Below are 17,315 nucleotides of genomic sequence, written 5' to 3'. Positions count from 1 at the left end.
ATCTCTTCAACTTTTTATACAATTATCTTAATTAATAGTTTCGTTTATATTTAATCCTACAACGAATGAAAATAAATAGGAGTAACTATAATTACTTAGCTGTGGTTGAGTTAGGGGAGTGATCAATTGCTAATTAATTAGCAATTTTAAATTAAGACTAAATTTTATCCATTAAATTAGAAGATCTAGTGGTTGAAATAATGTCACGTGAATTATATTTTTAATTAAGAAAATTAATAAATAAAATTAGAGGGTATTAATGTCAATTCCCTCTCATTAAATCATTTAAAACTTTAAATTTACGTAACTCTCTCGATTTAAATTATTTTTTCGCAAAAAATATATCAAGTTAAAGATAATTTTATAAGGATTCCAACGAGATCTCAATTGCATATGTTCCGACGATGTTCGGATGATGAAATTTGATATTTTTTATTTTAGTTTTAAGTAAATGTTGATAACCAGATTTTTATCAATAATAATAAATACATCAAAAAATCTCAATTAAACCATGTAAAAATCTCAATAAATATTTGTTGATATTTTCTAGTATCAGTGCTGATTTCTTATGTCATATTGTTGATATTTGTAATAACACTATGTTGATATAAAAAAACATTCACGAAAATTATCATATGATAACATAATGACGATATTACCCTTTTGTTGATATTTTGTCTACTATTTATTAAGATTCGTAAGATTTAATCTCATCCACTCATTTTAAAATTTAAGAGTGGAGATTTGGTCTTGATTTTGGATTAGGATGCTATAACTTATAGCCTATAAGCATTAGAATATGACCCGGTTGAGTTATACTCTTAACTTATATTCATTCTTTTGACCGTTCGATGTACTATTTCTTTTTAATAAAAGAACAATATATTTAATATTTTTATTTTATTCTCTCAGTATATTTTTAATTTATCTTAACTGAGCTTACTAAACTCTATCCCTTTAAATCTCATATTAAAAAAAAAAATGATTCTAAGTATAATAAAAAAATCTTACCCGTAATTAGGAATGTTATTCCACTATTAGCTCTCCATCACCTCTTACCACTATACCATTAGACATAGTACAATATAAAATTTTTATTTATCATCACAAAATTTTGGTAAGATAATATAATGAATTGCTTCTACTAAGATTGACCTAAAAATTCAAATTTACTGAGGGCATTCTAGTCATTTTGCAGTACAGCCGCCGAGGCCAAGCGAAAGCATCACGTGTCAGGTAACCCAAGCGAGTACTATAAGACATCCGTACACGAGCGGGTCGGCAAAAAAAACTGTTTCCGGTCGTAACACAAACAATCTCTCTCTCTCTCCTTTGTATCTCCGATTCCAAATTTTCCGATCGCCGACAGCCTATCCGTTTTCACACCCGTACAGAAAGTCCGCCGCCGCAACCACTCTTTTCCACCGCCTAGCTTCAGTTCTTCTCACGCACTAAGTGTGATCCACTGGCATCATATGCTTTGGAGAAGTCGAAAATTCCCAATTTATACGATTCATTAGCTCGGATGGATAAGTAGAGAATGTGAATTTGAAGTAGGTTTTAGTATATGCGAGTTTTGATCGGTCAGAGAAAAAGCTTGAGCGGTGATAATGAGAACTCTGTGCGACGTCTGCGAGAGCGCGGCGGCGATTTTGTTCTGCGCCGCGGATGAGGCGTCGCTCTGCCGCGCTTGTGATGATAAGGTATTCATATATGTGGCTTTGATGTGTATGTGTGTGAATGGATGGATCTAACTCTAAATGCTTTTATTCCCTTTTTGATTTTGGTTGGAAATTGCTTCTATTTTTGTTTGGATTTGGGTAATTTTTTGTCGGAGATTTTTTTCAACTGTGATTGCTGTGCTCAACAATTATGATGTTGGAATTCATGTTTGCTTTCTTCTTTGGTTCATTTTTCGCTTTCCCTTTCTGTTTACCGCAATTGAGAAGTCTCATATTCGCATTTTCTTTTCATGAAATAAATGCTACTCTAGTAGTACATTTTTTTATTATTATAATCATAAAATACTGTGTTCATTTATTTATTTAATGGTTATCTTCAATGTATAGTTTTTGCTTAAATATACAGCTTGATCATTGTAATTAGCCCATGGGATTAGATTTTAATTTTGGTTTTAAGTATCAAATGCTGCTAATTGATGGATTTACTCATCTAAATATGAATGCTTTACAAGCAGTTTTTGCTTTGGATATTGGTTTGGTATTCATTGTTTTGTAAAGATGGGATTGATCTTGGTTATGCTGAAGAGAAGTCTGTCCAACTCAAATATTGATTAATGGTCATTTCAAAATGTTGTTTTCCAAAGATGTATAGGCTTCTGCTTGTGTGTTGTGGCAGGTTCATATGTGTAACAAGCTTGCTAGTAGGCACGTGCGAGTTGGACTAGCCGAGCCAAGTGAAGTCCCGCGTTGTGACATATGTGAGAATGCTCCTGGTATGCAGCCTCATATCTCTTACTACCTTTTGTCTTCATACTTGAGAAAGGCAAAACCACTTCATGGGCACCGTTGTATGTAGCTTTCTTTTACTGTGAGGTCGATGGAACTTCCCTTTGTCTGCAATGCGATATGATTGTCCACGTTGGTGGCAAACGAACCCATGGAAGATATCTTTTGCTGAGGCAGAGAGTTGAGGTTTGTGGTTGTAAACGAAGGGCACTGGTTCCCTTTTGTACCAAGCAGACACGGCCTTGACCCTTTGTTTCGTTTATTTGCTTGGTTTCTGTAGTTTCCAGGGGACAAACCTGGAAGTGGGAGCTCGGATGAGCCAGGATCACATAGACTGAATCTTGGTGAAGCCAAGAGAGAACCTTCTCACAAGCCAACTCTTGGAGGAAATGAGGATGTGGTAAACCATCGTGTTTCTGCCGATCCAACTCCAGAAAACAACACTGAGAATGATGGGAACATGGAGAATATGTTTATCGACCTCAATTCGAGACCTCAAAGGATGCGTGGTCGACCTCCAACGCATCAGGTATTCATTTTTTTATGACAATAGTCCAGTGAATCTCACCTATTATCCACCATGTTTGAAATTCAGTTGTTCTAAAAAGTTTAATTCGGTGTGTATTTCAAGGGACGTCGGGACGGATTGAGCGACAACAATCATCAGTCTGAAAGTGTTGTTCCAGATGGATATTTGAAAACGGAGCTTGAAAAGTAATGAAGGTATATTCCTTACATGGCCAACTGATAGCTATCATAATATTTGGATAATATATTTTCCTATACATTTTCTTGCTCACGTCAATCTTTTCAATTTCTCCCCATGAAAGCCTGTCCAAATGCATCCCTTATTCCCTTTCGTTCCTTTCTTTCTAGGGCAAGTTCCTACATAAAACTGCAGTTTGTTGATATAATGAGTCCTTTTATACAAAATACTCTCTTTAATATTATCACTGTACTTACTGAATGAAATTAATGGAATTTGACAGGACTTGCACTTTTTTTTTCTCTCTTCTACACTGACTGTGTTTTGGGTTTTCAACGGTATCCAAAATGGTTGTGTTCTTGTTTAAAGTGCCCTCGTCTGCACTTTGCAGTCGAGAGATGCAATGAAGCTGGAGTTTGCTGTTGTAATCATCTAAAACAAAAGAACGCCATTTCACTTCACCTCACCGAAATGTTTGAGGTTTCTAGTCGTGGAGAGAATAACTTAATTTAGATTTATGCAAATGATTCAATTAAGATGGGAAAGCCGTTGCAGCATAAAGTATTGTAGTGTATGTATAATGAGTTGTTGAATACGCCATTATGTAATGTCGAGCAGGGACAAGCATATTTTCATAGTGAAATGCTACTGTCGATTGTTCTAATCCTTTACATCTCTTGCAACTACACCCCCCCCCCCCAGTTCAGTGCATCCTGCTTGCAGGCATATTTAGGCAATGGAATGAGACAGGATAAGGAACATCTGCCCGTCAACAGTCAGATTTGAGGATTTTATTGTCCACAATCCTAGCTCCTCCTAGAACAGTCTCTACCAACCAAAATAGCTCTTGAAGAAAGCTTGTAGAGGATGATTAGAGACGAACCTCAAGAAAATTGGAAAACTCAACAATAAAGCTTCATCAAGATATGAAATTATCCAGAATTCGTCAGTTATGTGTATTGTGCAGTCTTGTTGTATCTAAAGCTCAATGGCTTTTCGTGCAGCTTGAAATGAAGTTGCTTCAACTCTTCTGTTTCTAGTTTTGGTTGCAGAAATGCTTTTGTGGTCAGATAACAATATCATCGTTTAAGTGTGTTTGATTTTCTCACATCAAATCTTATGATTCTGCAGCAGATGGTAAGCAACATTGTTCAAGTACTGTGTGTGTGTGTGTGGTGATAAACAGGAGGCAAATCTTAAAAGAAGAAGGTAGGTAGCAATTCAAACTCCAATAATAATAAAAAAGCTTACATCTTTATGCCGTATTCAGACATGTAATAACCATAATATGCTCAAAACCAGTGTCTGGAAAAATTTATATCATGATTGATACTAACTAGTCCTCAGCAGCATTCGGTTTTCAAATGAAGTGGTTAAAACAACAAGCCCATGTAACGTAATAGAACAAAAACCAGCACCACATTTTTGTTTTTGTCTCTGCTTCGATGTGAGCTCTTAGTAGCTGTAGCCCTTTACAAACAGCTCCTTCTTGGCCTCCTCGGACTCGCCCTCCGCGGTGTATTTCCCGAGCTGGGCCAGGGAGTTCGCCTTGGCACGGATGAGCAGCGCCTCCTGAGCGGCCGCAACATTCTCAGGGCGCCCGGCCCAGGTCTTCAGGCAAGTGTTCTGGAGAGCTCTCGCATAGGAGAACGACACGTGCCACGGGTTCGGAGACTGGTTCATGGCATTCAAGTTCAAGGTGGCCTCGACCTCGGATTGCCCGCCAGACAAGAACTGCACAAGACATCATTATTAGTCGATGAAAGAAAGCCGGTTTCTCTATGGAATATGGAATATGGAATTGGAGATGAAGGATACTTGCCATGATTCCGGGGACGGCCGGGGGGACCCGGTGGCCGAGGAGCCTGAGGGTGTAGGCGGCGACCTGCTCGGGGGTGGCGCGGTCCTTGCATTGTGCACCAGGAGTGACCATGCTAGGCTTGAGGAGGATGCCCTCAAACAACACATTGTTCTGAGCCAAGTAGAAAAAGACCTCTGCCCAAACCTTTGAGGCAACCTCAAAAGTCGTGTCAATGCCATGCTCACCATCCAACAAGATTTCTGGTTCCACAATTGGGACCAAACCATTGTCCTAACCAACACCACAAAACAAAAAAACGATTTCAATTGGATGAAATTAGAGATACTATTATAGTAATGAGGAAACACAATGAACTATGTATCTTATGTATCATGAAAGCGTAAACCTCCTAACAAAACTGAAAAGACTAATCGATATATAACTAGCTAGTAATAAGATTATTATACCTGAGAAATGGCAGCGTAACGGGCCAGCCCCCAAGCAGCCTCCTTCACGGCCAAGGCGGATGGTCCGTTGGGAATGCTCACGACTGTACGCCTGAGTCATCAAAGCATGAACACATTATAAGTATCAGCTAATAGGTGAAAACGAGCTCAAGCTTGACTCGTTTATTAAATAGCATACCATTTGGCGAAACGAGCACCCTGTTCGTAGTAAGCAGCAGTGCGGGAAGCAAGACCATCAAGACCTTGGCACCAGGACTCATCGTTTGATCCAGCTAGGGGAACCAAACCCTGTCACATAAATAATTCCTACTATATTAATTTTGATATATAGGAATTTCTTACTCCCTTCATATTAAAAAATATGGAGTAGTATGTCATCTAGAATTTTATGCACATATCAATGAAAAGAAATTTTAATCAAATTAACTTTAATGAATGATTATGTTCTCCATATCGAAACCATATCCATTTGGTGGATAACATAATAGAAAACGATCTGTATATCTGATATGACTATTATGGCTCTTGTATGTATTCAATTCAAGAATAATAATGTAATTATGGAGTATGACATATTTTATTCGTCTATCATCCGTAATATCATTATATCTCTATTATTTTTGTAAATATAATGATAATTATTATAAAATATAAAAAACAATATAATTGGCAAACATAATAGTTGTGAGATAACATGGACGTTTACCTTGTCAACTTTGATGCCGGGTGTGATGCCCTGCTCGATGAGAACATCAACGATCTTGCGGCCATCAACCGTGGATTGGTAGAGAGTCTCCTCGAAGAGGATGGCGCCGGAGATGTACTGGCCCAGCCCCGGTGGGGTCACCAGCAGCGTCCTGAACGCCTGCCTGTTCGCCTCCGTGTTCTCCAATCCGATCGACGCCAGCCTCTTCCCGCACGTTGCGTTCGATTCGTCCATCGCAAGAATCCCACGCCCCGGCGACGCTATGCTTTTCTACAAATCCAACATTATCATTATCACTCAACTATCTCAATAAAATTAATTAATTAAAAAACTCTCTCTACATATATGGAGTACTATATATGAATACATTCGTACCGCGGTCTTGACGAGCTCATCGGCGTAGGAGGCGCGGATGGAGACGAGAGAAGGGGCGCAGCGGACGACGGCGGCGGCAGAGGGGTGGCGGAGGAGGGTCTGGCCCTTGACGAAGTCGGACTTGTCGAGCACGGGGGATGACTTGAGGAGTGATGCGGAGGCCATTGCTGCTTTCTTGCTCAAGATTTGGCTGCTTCAAAATCTTATCTCTCTCTCACTGCTGTTGTAAAATTTGGAGGCTTATTTATATAAGATTAAGTGTGCATGACGAAAAGATGAGTTGTATGAGGCTGTCGTGACTGGGCCAATCACCGTCCGCCGCGTGGGAGGTGGTTTTGTCCTATCTGCCGGGTCTAGGCAGTGGTGGTAATGGGTCGAACTATATCCGCCTCCCAAAATAGGATTGATGTGCATTATGGAAGACTTGAAATTAAAATTTTAATATCCACACAAATGGAACAATTAGAATATACTAATATTAATAGAGGGTAAATGGCCTATATTTATTCGTGGAATTTGCCAATTTGGTGCACCGTATCGACCGTCCACTCCATGCCACATGTCGAATAAGATCGTGCCTCCAAAATGACGCCAAGTGATCAACTTTTGATATTCTATGATTTGGAAACAATAAGGCATAAGCATTGAATAGCGTAACGATGAGAGCTTAGTGTAAGCTTATATGCTAAAAAGCATTTTGGTTTTATATATAATGATTTGAAACTTGAAAATTTCGTCCTTGTTTTTGGATATTATGGGTCGGGATTTGCAATAGTTGAGAATTTAGGAAGTAATACTACTACTATAAAATAATTTTATCTATCAAACATCATACTTATAAGTATAACACTGATAGTCTAATAGTAACAATCTTCATCTTCATCTTCATCTTTATCTTTATCTGTATAATTTAATCTTAAACGTACCCTAACAATGCTAGGCTGCTAGCAAACTAGTCCTAAGTGCAACATCTAATAACGAGCTCACAAACAATGAACGACATATTGTGTTGTTCACCGTGCATGTGATGTGAAGTTTAGTCTAAGTTAACGGTGCTCATGGATACTGCTCAAAAATGGTGAAGGACATATTGGTGCCTAATGTCACATATCTACTATATTAGAAATGATTTCAGCTCTTAAATGGAACTGGTCGATACAACAAACAAGACAGTGGATATTTGTAAGTAAAATCAGGTTGAATTTCCTTGTTTTCTCCAAACCCAATATCAGATTATACAAAAATAACCTATTGTAAATGGATGAAACAAGCAATCAACAGTAACCTATTATTGCCGATGAATAAACATTGCATAGATTGAATGCCTCAATCAAGTCTAGGCAAAAAAACATAGTTTCACCTTTAAAGGGTGGGCCAAATTCTACATCAATATGTCAAGAAAGATATAAGATTTACTTCCTAACTACAACAAAATAATAAACCTGAGTTGAGTAACTTGTCATGCCAATTCATCTTTGTCCGAACTAGGACTCGAATTTGGGCTCAACGAGAGGTCTGCAATTCCAGAAATGATGTCGTCGACTGACCCGTCCTGCAAGCCTATCCATGATTCAGAATCATCAAGAAAAGGAGGTGCTGGATTTCCAGCAAGAGCTTTATTCAGTTGTTTTACGATATCATTCTCTTCAGTTGTACTGTCGAAATCCCATATCACGAAAATGTCTTCAGTAGATTGCTGCAATTTTGATTCTTGGAAAACAAATTCCACCTCTGGAGCAGACAGTCCAAGGTCTTTCAAGTTTTCATCATATGTAGGAAGAAAAACTTCTTCAATCTTATGCTTTGACCAAAAAGGATCAGCATCAACATCCTCATCTTTGGAAATTCCATCACCGCTTGCTTCTGCAAGATCACTAGTCTCTGCAATACTAAGAGGAGTGGTCTCTAATTTGTGATCATTTCTACCTTGAGTAGAATGCATTTCCATCAGTTTGGACAGCCCTGGAACTGGTGTCTCATCTAAGTCATAAAGAAGAGACTGAAATTCACTACTGAGGTCGCTGCTAGTTCCCTCACTAACGGCTGCAATACCATTGACAGTTTTCCCCTCCGGGTTATCTACGACAGTACCAGGGTCCTCATCAAAAACGACATCCATATTGGCTTCTTCGGAAGAATCTTTACTCTTGTACGCAGAAGGATCATCTTGAACATTAAGAGCTGGAAACAATGCATCTCTAAGAGAATTCCAACCAGAATCAAGCATGTCTGGGTCTTTGCTCAAGCAAGAGTCTGCCCAGGCAACATCTTCAGGCGAATACATTACTCCAGGCAACAGAATGACAATTAATGAAGATTAACAATCTTCGTCAAACTACACCAACAGCAGCGGCTATGAATCAGAACACAAAATTAAGTTAGTGCCTTCTGTCATGACATATTTGCTTGCATATATAGGACACAAGAAACTCAATGAATTCAATCTTGATTTGAACAAAGAGAAAACTTCACCAACTAAGATGGTAGTAAACAGAGAAAAAACTATCCCATTTTTGTTAGAATATAAACAGGAAAAATCCCCAATTCAAGTTCAATTTACCAAAAAAAAAAACAGCTATCGCTTCACTAACAAATACCACATACGCCCTACTATTAGCCATAAGTAGTATTCACATTCATAAAAATCAACAACAAAGATTTACAAAGTTTACCTAAGAAGCATGAGTTTAAATGCATAAGTTATATTTTCAGAAAAGGAGACAGGGTCGCCAAGTCTACACACAGCCTTCAAATGCTGAATTCTATTTTCAGAAAAGGAGACTAAGCCACCATCCACACAGCCTAATAATTAAACTCGAACGCGATCAATACGGATCGTCTATTTAGAAATGCATCGATAATAAAAAAAAATGCCCATAGAGAACAACCCCACAATGCAAATCCCTTCTCACCAAATGATAAAATCTCCATTTTCGGCCAGCAAAAAACTTTAATTGCATCAACAATCACGCTATGCATAAGCCGATTACAGTGCTTCAATAACCAATAACAGCCGAAATCATTATCAGTGCTTCAATATGAATTTATGAAAACAAAATAAATGAATGAACAGGCAGCAGCAGCAAAAATTTAAACCACGAAATCATTCTCATAATTTCGGAAATCCGAATTCCCAAAAGATTCCATACCCTGTGATTGTAATTGAGCAGCTATCGCGGAGTAAATAAATTGTTCGAATCTTAGTTCAAAAGATTGAATTATTATTGTGATATGAGAACAGCGAAAGCAGAAGAAATTCGGGCCAGTAAAAAAAGAAATGAGATCACCCAGCTAAAACTAGGGTTGTTTATGACTTGGGCCGCGCGGTGTGCCGAGTAGTTTGCACACGACGTCGTACTGGTTGATTTATGTTTATACTGTATAAATTTTGAATAAAAGGGAATTCCGTTGCCGGGACTTGAACCCGGGTCTCTCGGGTGAGAGCCGAGTATCCTAACCAACTAGACTACAACGGATTCGTTCGATTAATTAGAACACCTTATAGACTTATAAGAAGATGGATATTAGGACTACTAGATAGACCAGACTAGTACTCCCCTCGTTCCAAAGAAGTAACTGAGACTGCTAAAGCGCAATATATGGAGTATAATCGAACCTATTAGCAAATCAGTTAGTCTACTAATCAGTTAAAACTGACCAATTAGCCATTAACTAATTTTAACTAATCTTAACCGAAATAAAATTTTAAAACTTATTTCATACCTCCTCCTTCCAAGATAAGCGAAGCACTTTATTCAATCATTTGAGCACAAGATTTAAGTAATTGATATTCTAAGAGTTAAAGTAGAAAGAGAGAGAAAAGCAGAGAATGTAGTGAGAATAAAAAAGGTGGATAATAAAGTAAGAAAGGAGATTTTTTATTAAAAAGGGAATTAACTCACTTACAGTGGAACATTCTAAAAAAGAATATGACTCTCTTATCTTGGAATGAAGTATAATAAAGCGGTTAAAACATAGTAGGTCCGACATAAACAATAGTAGTTGATGTGTCAAAGTTCAAATTTTAACACTAAATAATGATGTGTTTTGCGCCATTTGGGAGCATGTATTGAATAATATTACTACTTCAGAGATATATAATTCATATTTATTTTATGAATTTAATTCCTCTTCCATTGGATGGCATTAAAAGCCCATGATAGGACAGCCCAAGAGTCCAAGACTCACAAGCCCAATCTCTATATCTATAAATACAAGTGTTTTGCAAACGAGGATCTCTATCTAATACATAAGTGTTGATCCAACTTTTATCTCTTAACTTCTCAGTTCATTCTAAGAACTCGTTTAATAAAAAAGATGGGATATAAGAAGATATGTAAAGCAAGATAAGAAATACGGGTTTCATGTCAAGATATATGATTTTTTTTCGTTGTTGTTTGATTGAAAAGAAATAATCTAAATTTATACAGTATAGTATATAGTGGCTTAACTTGACAAATTGGTGGGTTACATAAACACGGTTAAAGTTATAATTTAGTAAGATTGATAGGCCCTTTGTCTTATATTGGACTTGAGTTGAGTTTAACTATAATATCAAACAATTAGAAATGTCTATATATAATTCTCTATTTTGATATTATTATATAATATTAAATAATTAGAAATGTTTATATATAATTCTCTATTTTGATATTATTAATACGTACCTTTTTTTTTCCTACAAGAGAATTAGATAATATAGATAAACATCCTAGTATTTATTAATTTCACTAAATGTTTAAGTGCACGATTCTCGTTTATCTATTTGCTCGAGCTATATGGTTGCCTATGAATGACACATCGAATAACACTAGTGGTGATTTCATTCCTATCACGACTGAATTCCTTTGATTGTGCAACTAAAGATTTAGATTCTCTTCAAACATTAGTACTTTATTGAACAGTAAGATTCTGCTCACATTTGATTTTATATAGTGGACGTCAAGTATTTGAACTCTCACTCTACCATCATTTTTTAAATGTTATGCACTAATTAAGTAAACTATATAAATTTTCAAAAGAGAATTCCACGTGCACGTCTTCTATCCTTAAATTGGAGGAAAAGAGTAATTAAGAATGAATTTTTGATGGGTTAGTGTGGTATGACCCGCCAAAGGAATAAAGACGGGTAGGGTCATGTCCCCATATATGTATTGAACCGATTTGGCGTATTCGGATCCGGGTAGGTGATATGTAATATCAGTGGACTACCCACCAACCAAATTTTGTCCCTATCAATTGCTATTTCATCACTATACTACTATAACTATAATGAAAAGTGGTCACGGGATATTAGCACTTTAGTACCACATTTATCAATTAAAAATATAGTACTACATATTAAATGGGATTATGAAATACGATGTTGAGAAGGAATTAGTGAGCACATCGTTGTTGATTATGACTTCATGTATGGAATTGGAGCAATTTATTTTTGATTAAAATGGTATTTTTATTCAAAGCATATAAGATATACTTATTCCGTCCATGATGTCAAGTTTTCTTTTTGTTTGTTCATAATTAAGTGTCTCCTCCACAGTTTATTGCTTTTATTGATAGACTTCATATTACACTCCACCAGCTTTTTATATCCACTTATTATTACATTTTAAACATAAGGAAGTCAGCAAGTCAATTTGTACCAATTTAACAAGAGATGACAAAACACTCATTCAGAAAAAGAAGAAAAAAAAGAATACTATAAAAGATTTGTTAGATAATACCATTGCTTGTATGAGAATTGTCCTTCATGACTAATGACTGCTGCATTTTTTATTTTTCTTGGTAAATGAATATTCGTTCATTTAAAAGAGAAAATAATAAAATGTATATTTAATATTTAGATAACTCGAATGAGCCTTTGAACAAAAAAGAGATAGAAACAATACAAATATCATTGCAAAGATAAAACCATAAAACATACCCCTAATTAAGGAGTCGTATTACTTTTGACATCAAAATGAAAGTTGAAAACTGACACAATGACTTATCTTGCAGCCATCACAACCTATAACCTTTTAGCCTTCTTCCTTCTTGCAATTTCTAGCAAGATGAGAGACTTTCTTTCACAGTTTTCGCTATCTCAATCCAACAAACACTTTCTGAAAATCTATATACAATTATCCTCCAAATCTCATCACCCTAACTACCAATATTAGGGTTGGCAGCAAAGTATGCAAGAGCACCAACAAATGGAGCATTGATATAAGTAGTTGGCTCGGACTTCTTATAGTCGACCCTATCATCGTCATACACATCATCCTCGCCCGGCCCCCCCACCACGGCCCCGACCAACGTGTTAGGGTTAGGATCGGATGAGTTAAAAAAGACCGAGCCCTCCTTGCAAGCGACCACCTGAGGGTGGTCCTTCTTGGAGGGGATAGAGGATCCGCGGTGGTGGATCCTCTTAGGGTAGGAGCTGCTATACCCAACCATATACGACATGCCTGTTGGATTTTCTCCTAAGATGTAGTTAACCTGCCTCTGTGCTACCTGCCTCAGCATTGAGGGGCTAATGCTGACTTCACCGCAGTTGACAGTTTGCGATGATCGCTCCAAGTAGTCTGCATACACGAGCGAGAGGAAGGAGATGGTGGTCGCGTGCTGTAGATTGCTTCCACCCGGGCGGTAGATGAGGCCTCCAGGGGTGAACTCTATGTGGAAGGAGGTCGCTTCTGGGACGAGTGTGCACATGAAGCTGTCTGCTGAGGCTCTGTATGACTGGAGTGAATACTTGCTGTTCTCCAAAACCTCCTGCATGAAAACAGAGTATTTCATCGTTTTCTTGACAGTTTTTCAACAAATATATGATCATTTTCTCGATGATTTAACTCGATAGACGACAACCATAAATAGATTTTTACCTTGGAAACGAGCACGTTTAGACCGGCATGCTTGTTGTCCCACCCGAATTCGTTAATGTTCTCATCAGCCCCTAGTGTTTTGCCATTGTTTTGCAAGTAACTGAGGTAAGTGTCATCATTTGATGCCCTTCCCAGCCAAGCTGCCCCCCATAGCAATTCATCCTATCCATTTGTTTACAAACAGCTTAATGAGATGGTCAAGATCAACTCTGCCAAATAAGCTTGTTTCATCAGTCAAAGTGGAAGCGTACCTGATATCCATCAAAATCACAGTAGAACGGGCACACCCCTTCTCTAATATTCGCATTATCGCTATAAGCCCCACGGTAGCTATCCGCGTAGTTAAAAACTCTGGCAGAGGTCCGTAGCAGAGTCTCAGCATATCCGGGGTCGGATGCTCGGAATGCCATGGAGGCTGCAGCTAGGGCTGCGGCTGTCTCCCCGGCGACGTCAGACGCCGGATTCGGAGCCTCAACGACGTACACTGTCCTAGGAGTGTCCATGTCCTCTGGCCTCTCCCAACAGTTGTGGTCAGCAATCGGATCCCCAACCTAAACATGATTCAAATTGAAATGTTTACCAATTTAAGAAGTAAAATATTGAAATAAAAGAAGTAATATCAATCTAAATGAATTGTAAGTAGTAGTAATTGGATTGTGCAGTTGATGTAGGATGGTGACACAAGAAAACTTCTGAAGATGGTAAAAGATAGTCTAGTTGGGAAAGTTGGTCAATAGATTTACTTATAAGTGGCAATACTAATACGAGATCATTTATTTCTCAACAAATACATTGACATTATAGTCAAGTGGTTTGGAGAACCAAACTTTTCCAAAAAAAAAAGAAGCAATTTCAAACTTAGTCCATGATAAATACACATGTAAAGAAAAGTGAATGATAAATTCTAAATTAGTAGTAATAACTAACGAAAAAATTTATATACGACGATTTTCACATTATATGCTTTCGGCTAACAAATGTGACCCACTATTCGGCATATATTAAATTCAAATGGCGTAACACTTATGGAAAATAGAGCTTCTCTTGTTTTTTTTTTCAACTTTAATGCAATATTCGGTGCATTCACCATATTTTTTACCCAGCATGTTTTTCAAGCGGGCCCAGTAAGTGATGAGAGGCAGATAAACCATTCAACTATATATAGCAATATTAGGCTTGTCACCATTATCCATACCATATTGTTGGGGTGAATTGAATGCTAATTTATGTTTGTTTTGCTAGTGGGCATGTTCGACCAACAAAGTCGTAAATAAAATATTCGATCAATTTATTAACATTACAAGACACATATACTTATATTTCAATTTGCAATATGTATCGTATTTAATTTTCTATAAATGAAAAAAACAACATTATAGGAGTACTTAGAAAAGATACTAAGTAATTCTATTTAGGAACCGAAATGTAGATTATAACCACTACTAGGATTTGAAATATGAAAACTATCAGTCTAAAATACTTTGAAGTTATTAAATATTTAAAATGTCTTTAATATATTTATGTAGTATTAAATTTAATACATAAATATAAAATTAAAACACATTATTAAATCAAATCTCAGTTTTCTCTCACAGCCACACATATCTTCCCTTCACCCTACCTGACCTAATATGGCCCCGGGCAGCTCGGTCAGCTTTTATTACTTTATCTATTAATACATCCAACTGCTTTCAAATTAAATTTCCATCCACTCAAATTTGACTTCTAGTTTTAACTTCAAACTTAACCAATTACAATGTCGAAGTATGAATCTAATTTTTAGTCGTTTTATGATAAGAATTGTTCATTTGATGAATATACTTTGTCAATTGTAAATATTTTGACGTATTAGTCAACCAAAATTGAAATTACTATATGGTATTGCGTCAAAATCAACAAAAGTCACACATCAATTTAAAGAATGTTGCAATAAAACGACCAAAAATTGGCTATAACCTCTATATTGTTATTGGCGTTATGAAATAAACTGTATCACAGTTTAATGCAATGAATACAAAATTATTGAAAGTTTAGGCTCTAAACTACCAAATTAATCCTATAATATTGATGTTTGTTTCATTCCTTTTTCAGTTATGCATGGAAACAGGAAAAGGAAATTATGCTTAATTGTCGAATTATAGCTCTTAATCATGAATTATGATTTCATTTTAGCAATTCCGAATTTAATGCCAATCACTCAATTTGTCGATTTATAGCTCAGAGTCATGATTTCATTTCAGCTATATCTACACCAATTCCTATTCCAATTTCAAATGTAATGTGCGAAAATGAAAAATCGGAATTATTATAATCAACAACACAATATAATCATTTTGTTACCTGCACGAAAATTCGGTTAGGCTGCGCAACCGTCTTCAACAAATAATCGGTGGACCACCTGATCGCAGCCAGCGCGTTGCGGAGCTCCGGCGGCGGCATTCGGTCGCCGAACTCGATTACGCTCCAGGCGAGCATTGTGGTGGTGAAAGCCATGGGGAAATTGAACTTGACGTTGTCGCCGGCGTCGTAGTAGCCGCCGGTGAGGTCGGCGCCGACGGTCCAGCCGTCGCCGAGACCTGAGTGATCTCGCCACGTCAGGCGCTGATCCGGCGGAAGGTAGCCGGAGCGCTGCCCCTCGAAGAAGAGGATCGATTTGGACAATGCGTCGGCGTAGTCGTGGTAGCTCGCCGCGAAGAATGGGAATTGTGAGAGGAGAAGTAGCAGAATTGCGTAGCGCTGTTTCATGTTTGGGGATTTTTGCACCATTTTTTGGTGTTTTTAGAGAGAGAAAGAGAGAGGTGTGTAAACCTCCTCTGTTGTGTGGCGATGGAGTGAGAAGTGAGGAACGTGGAGTGTGTTGGTTATATACTTAAATTTTGTAGTAGGAGTATTATAAAAATAAATAAATAATTTAATTTTTTTTATCTATTTCTAATTTTTATACATAAATTAAAAATTCTAACTCTGATTATATTATACTACACGGGTTATGAAATTTAAAGTGTTTTATCTATAAAAGAAAATGAAGGGCATAAGCATAATAGAATAATTGATGAATATAGACCAATCCGTACACCTAAGTTGCATACATTATAATCTCATATCATAATCACACCCTAATGCAGACCAACCCGCATTTGTACCCTGCTCAATTATATAGTACTTGTATTATTCTAATTCAGTCTCCTTTATGCTATTCATCTATTAGACAATATAATCATGAGATATAGTATAGGATTGAATTGTAGAATTATTTTAGTTGAAAGGGATTAACTATGACTGAGTATCATATGATTATTCATCTATGATTGATCAATCTCATGATCCAAACACAATACTGTATATTTAATCTCGAGATATAATCTTGCAAACTGAACGACAATTTATCTTTTTATGTAAATAAAACAATTTCAAATCAACACAAAATGTTTTTGTTTGGTACCCACTCAAATAACCACAAAACTTGTCACAATCATTCTGTATTAGTGAGTGGCCTTGGTATATTAATTTGAAATGAATTAGTAGAATTTGCCAAATAAATTATTCCAAACACGTCGTATGCGCTGGGGTGTGTTCACGGGCGTTTGGATTTGGATAGGAAAGTGTGACTTATCTGAATTTCCGATTAATGTAAGACAAAATCATAAGTTCCATCACAAACATACCAAGTTCAGTTCGAATTTAAGCTTAATGGACTAATATATGTGAAATTTAGTAGTAGTATAGTTTATTTATCAAACATTTTATAAAGTCACTTGTGTGTAGTTAAATTTAATTCTTTTTTCATTTAGAAAAAAAATGTACTAGTAACTGAAAACAAGTAGGCGCCGACACGGCGGGTGGCGACAGTTAAAATTCACATGCAGCAAGAAATGTGAGTCTCATTACTGTACCTGTAAAGAGTAGGTTTTTGGCACTTTTTTATTTTC

General features: G+C 36.9%; 4 protein-coding genes and 1 non-coding gene across 9 annotated transcripts; 1 reads left to right on the top strand and 4 right to left on the bottom strand.

Moving 5' to 3' along the window:
• Window positions 1-1,278: 1,278 nt before the first annotated feature.
• Window positions 1,279-4,282, top strand: LOC125186429 (B-box zinc finger protein 19-like). 3 transcript variants are annotated; one of them, XM_048082788.1, is made up of 6 exons: window positions 1,279-1,703; window positions 2,359-2,455; window positions 2,539-2,654; window positions 2,749-2,997; window positions 3,100-3,191; window positions 3,882-4,282. In XM_048082788.1, exons 1-5 carry the CDS (start codon window positions 1,611-1,613, stop codon window positions 3,184-3,186), a joined length of 642 nt encoding a protein of 213 aa, XP_047938745.1. In that variant the 5' UTR covers window positions 1,279-1,610; the 3' UTR covers window positions 3,187-3,191; window positions 3,882-4,282. The 3 variants fall into 3 exon arrangements, with proteins under 3 accessions (XP_047938745.1, XP_047938743.1, XP_047938744.1); XM_048082786.1 differs by having other exon boundaries at window positions 3,877-4,282; XM_048082787.1 differs by lacking the exon at window positions 3,882-4,282 and adding an exon at window positions 3,458-3,838.
• Window positions 4,283-4,384: 102 nt separating this feature from the next.
• On the bottom strand, window positions 4,385-6,749 carry LOC125186428 (fructose-bisphosphate aldolase 1, chloroplastic-like). Its single transcript, XM_048082785.1, has 6 exons — window positions 6,524-6,749; window positions 6,149-6,418; window positions 5,621-5,730; window positions 5,443-5,533; window positions 4,997-5,266; window positions 4,385-4,908 (listed from the first exon to the last, which is right to left on the bottom strand). Exons 1-6 carry the CDS (start codon window positions 6,686-6,688, stop codon window positions 4,630-4,632), a joined length of 1,185 nt encoding a protein of 394 aa, XP_047938742.1. The 5' UTR covers window positions 6,689-6,749; the 3' UTR covers window positions 4,385-4,629.
• Window positions 6,750-7,785: 1,036 nt separating this feature from the next.
• Window positions 7,786-9,840, bottom strand: LOC125186852. 3 transcript variants are annotated; one of them, XM_048083321.1, is made up of 3 exons: window positions 9,673-9,840; window positions 8,157-8,876; window positions 7,786-8,075 (listed from the first exon to the last, which is right to left on the bottom strand). In XM_048083321.1, exons 2-3 carry the CDS (start codon window positions 8,805-8,807, stop codon window positions 7,983-7,985), a joined length of 744 nt encoding a protein of 247 aa, XP_047939278.1. In that variant the 5' UTR covers window positions 8,808-8,876; window positions 9,673-9,840; the 3' UTR covers window positions 7,786-7,982. The 3 variants fall into 3 exon arrangements, with proteins under 3 accessions (XP_047939278.1, XP_047939277.1, XP_047939276.1); XM_048083320.1 differs by adding an exon at window positions 9,436-9,517 and having other exon boundaries at window positions 7,786-8,876; window positions 9,673-9,832; XM_048083319.1 differs by having other exon boundaries at window positions 7,786-8,876; window positions 9,673-9,831.
• Window positions 9,841-9,926: 86 nt separating this feature from the next.
• TRNAE-CUC lies at window positions 9,927-9,999 on the bottom strand. Its single transcript has one exon. It is a non-coding gene; the product is annotated as a tRNA-Glu (tRNA).
• A 2,398-nt stretch (window positions 10,000-12,397) lies between these two features.
• On the bottom strand, window positions 12,398-16,203 carry LOC125186819 (endoglucanase 24-like). Its single transcript, XM_048083271.1, has 4 exons — window positions 15,727-16,203; window positions 13,638-13,937; window positions 13,387-13,548; window positions 12,398-13,276 (listed from the first exon to the last, which is right to left on the bottom strand). The coding sequence occupies exons 1-4, from the start codon at window positions 16,150-16,152 to the stop codon at window positions 12,665-12,667; spliced, it is 1,500 nt and encodes a 499-aa protein (XP_047939228.1). The 5' UTR covers window positions 16,153-16,203; the 3' UTR covers window positions 12,398-12,664.
• Window positions 16,204-17,315: the final 1,112 nt, after the last annotated feature.

The sequence above is a fragment of the Salvia hispanica genome, chromosome 5 (genome assembly GCF_023119035.1).
Source record: "Salvia hispanica cultivar TCC Black 2014 chromosome 5, UniMelb_Shisp_WGS_1.0, whole genome shotgun sequence".
Lineage (NCBI taxonomy): Eukaryota > Viridiplantae > Streptophyta > Magnoliopsida > Lamiales > Lamiaceae > Salvia > Salvia hispanica.
Note: the sequence above shows the minus strand (reverse complement) of the source record. Positions and strands in the feature narration are given on the sequence as shown.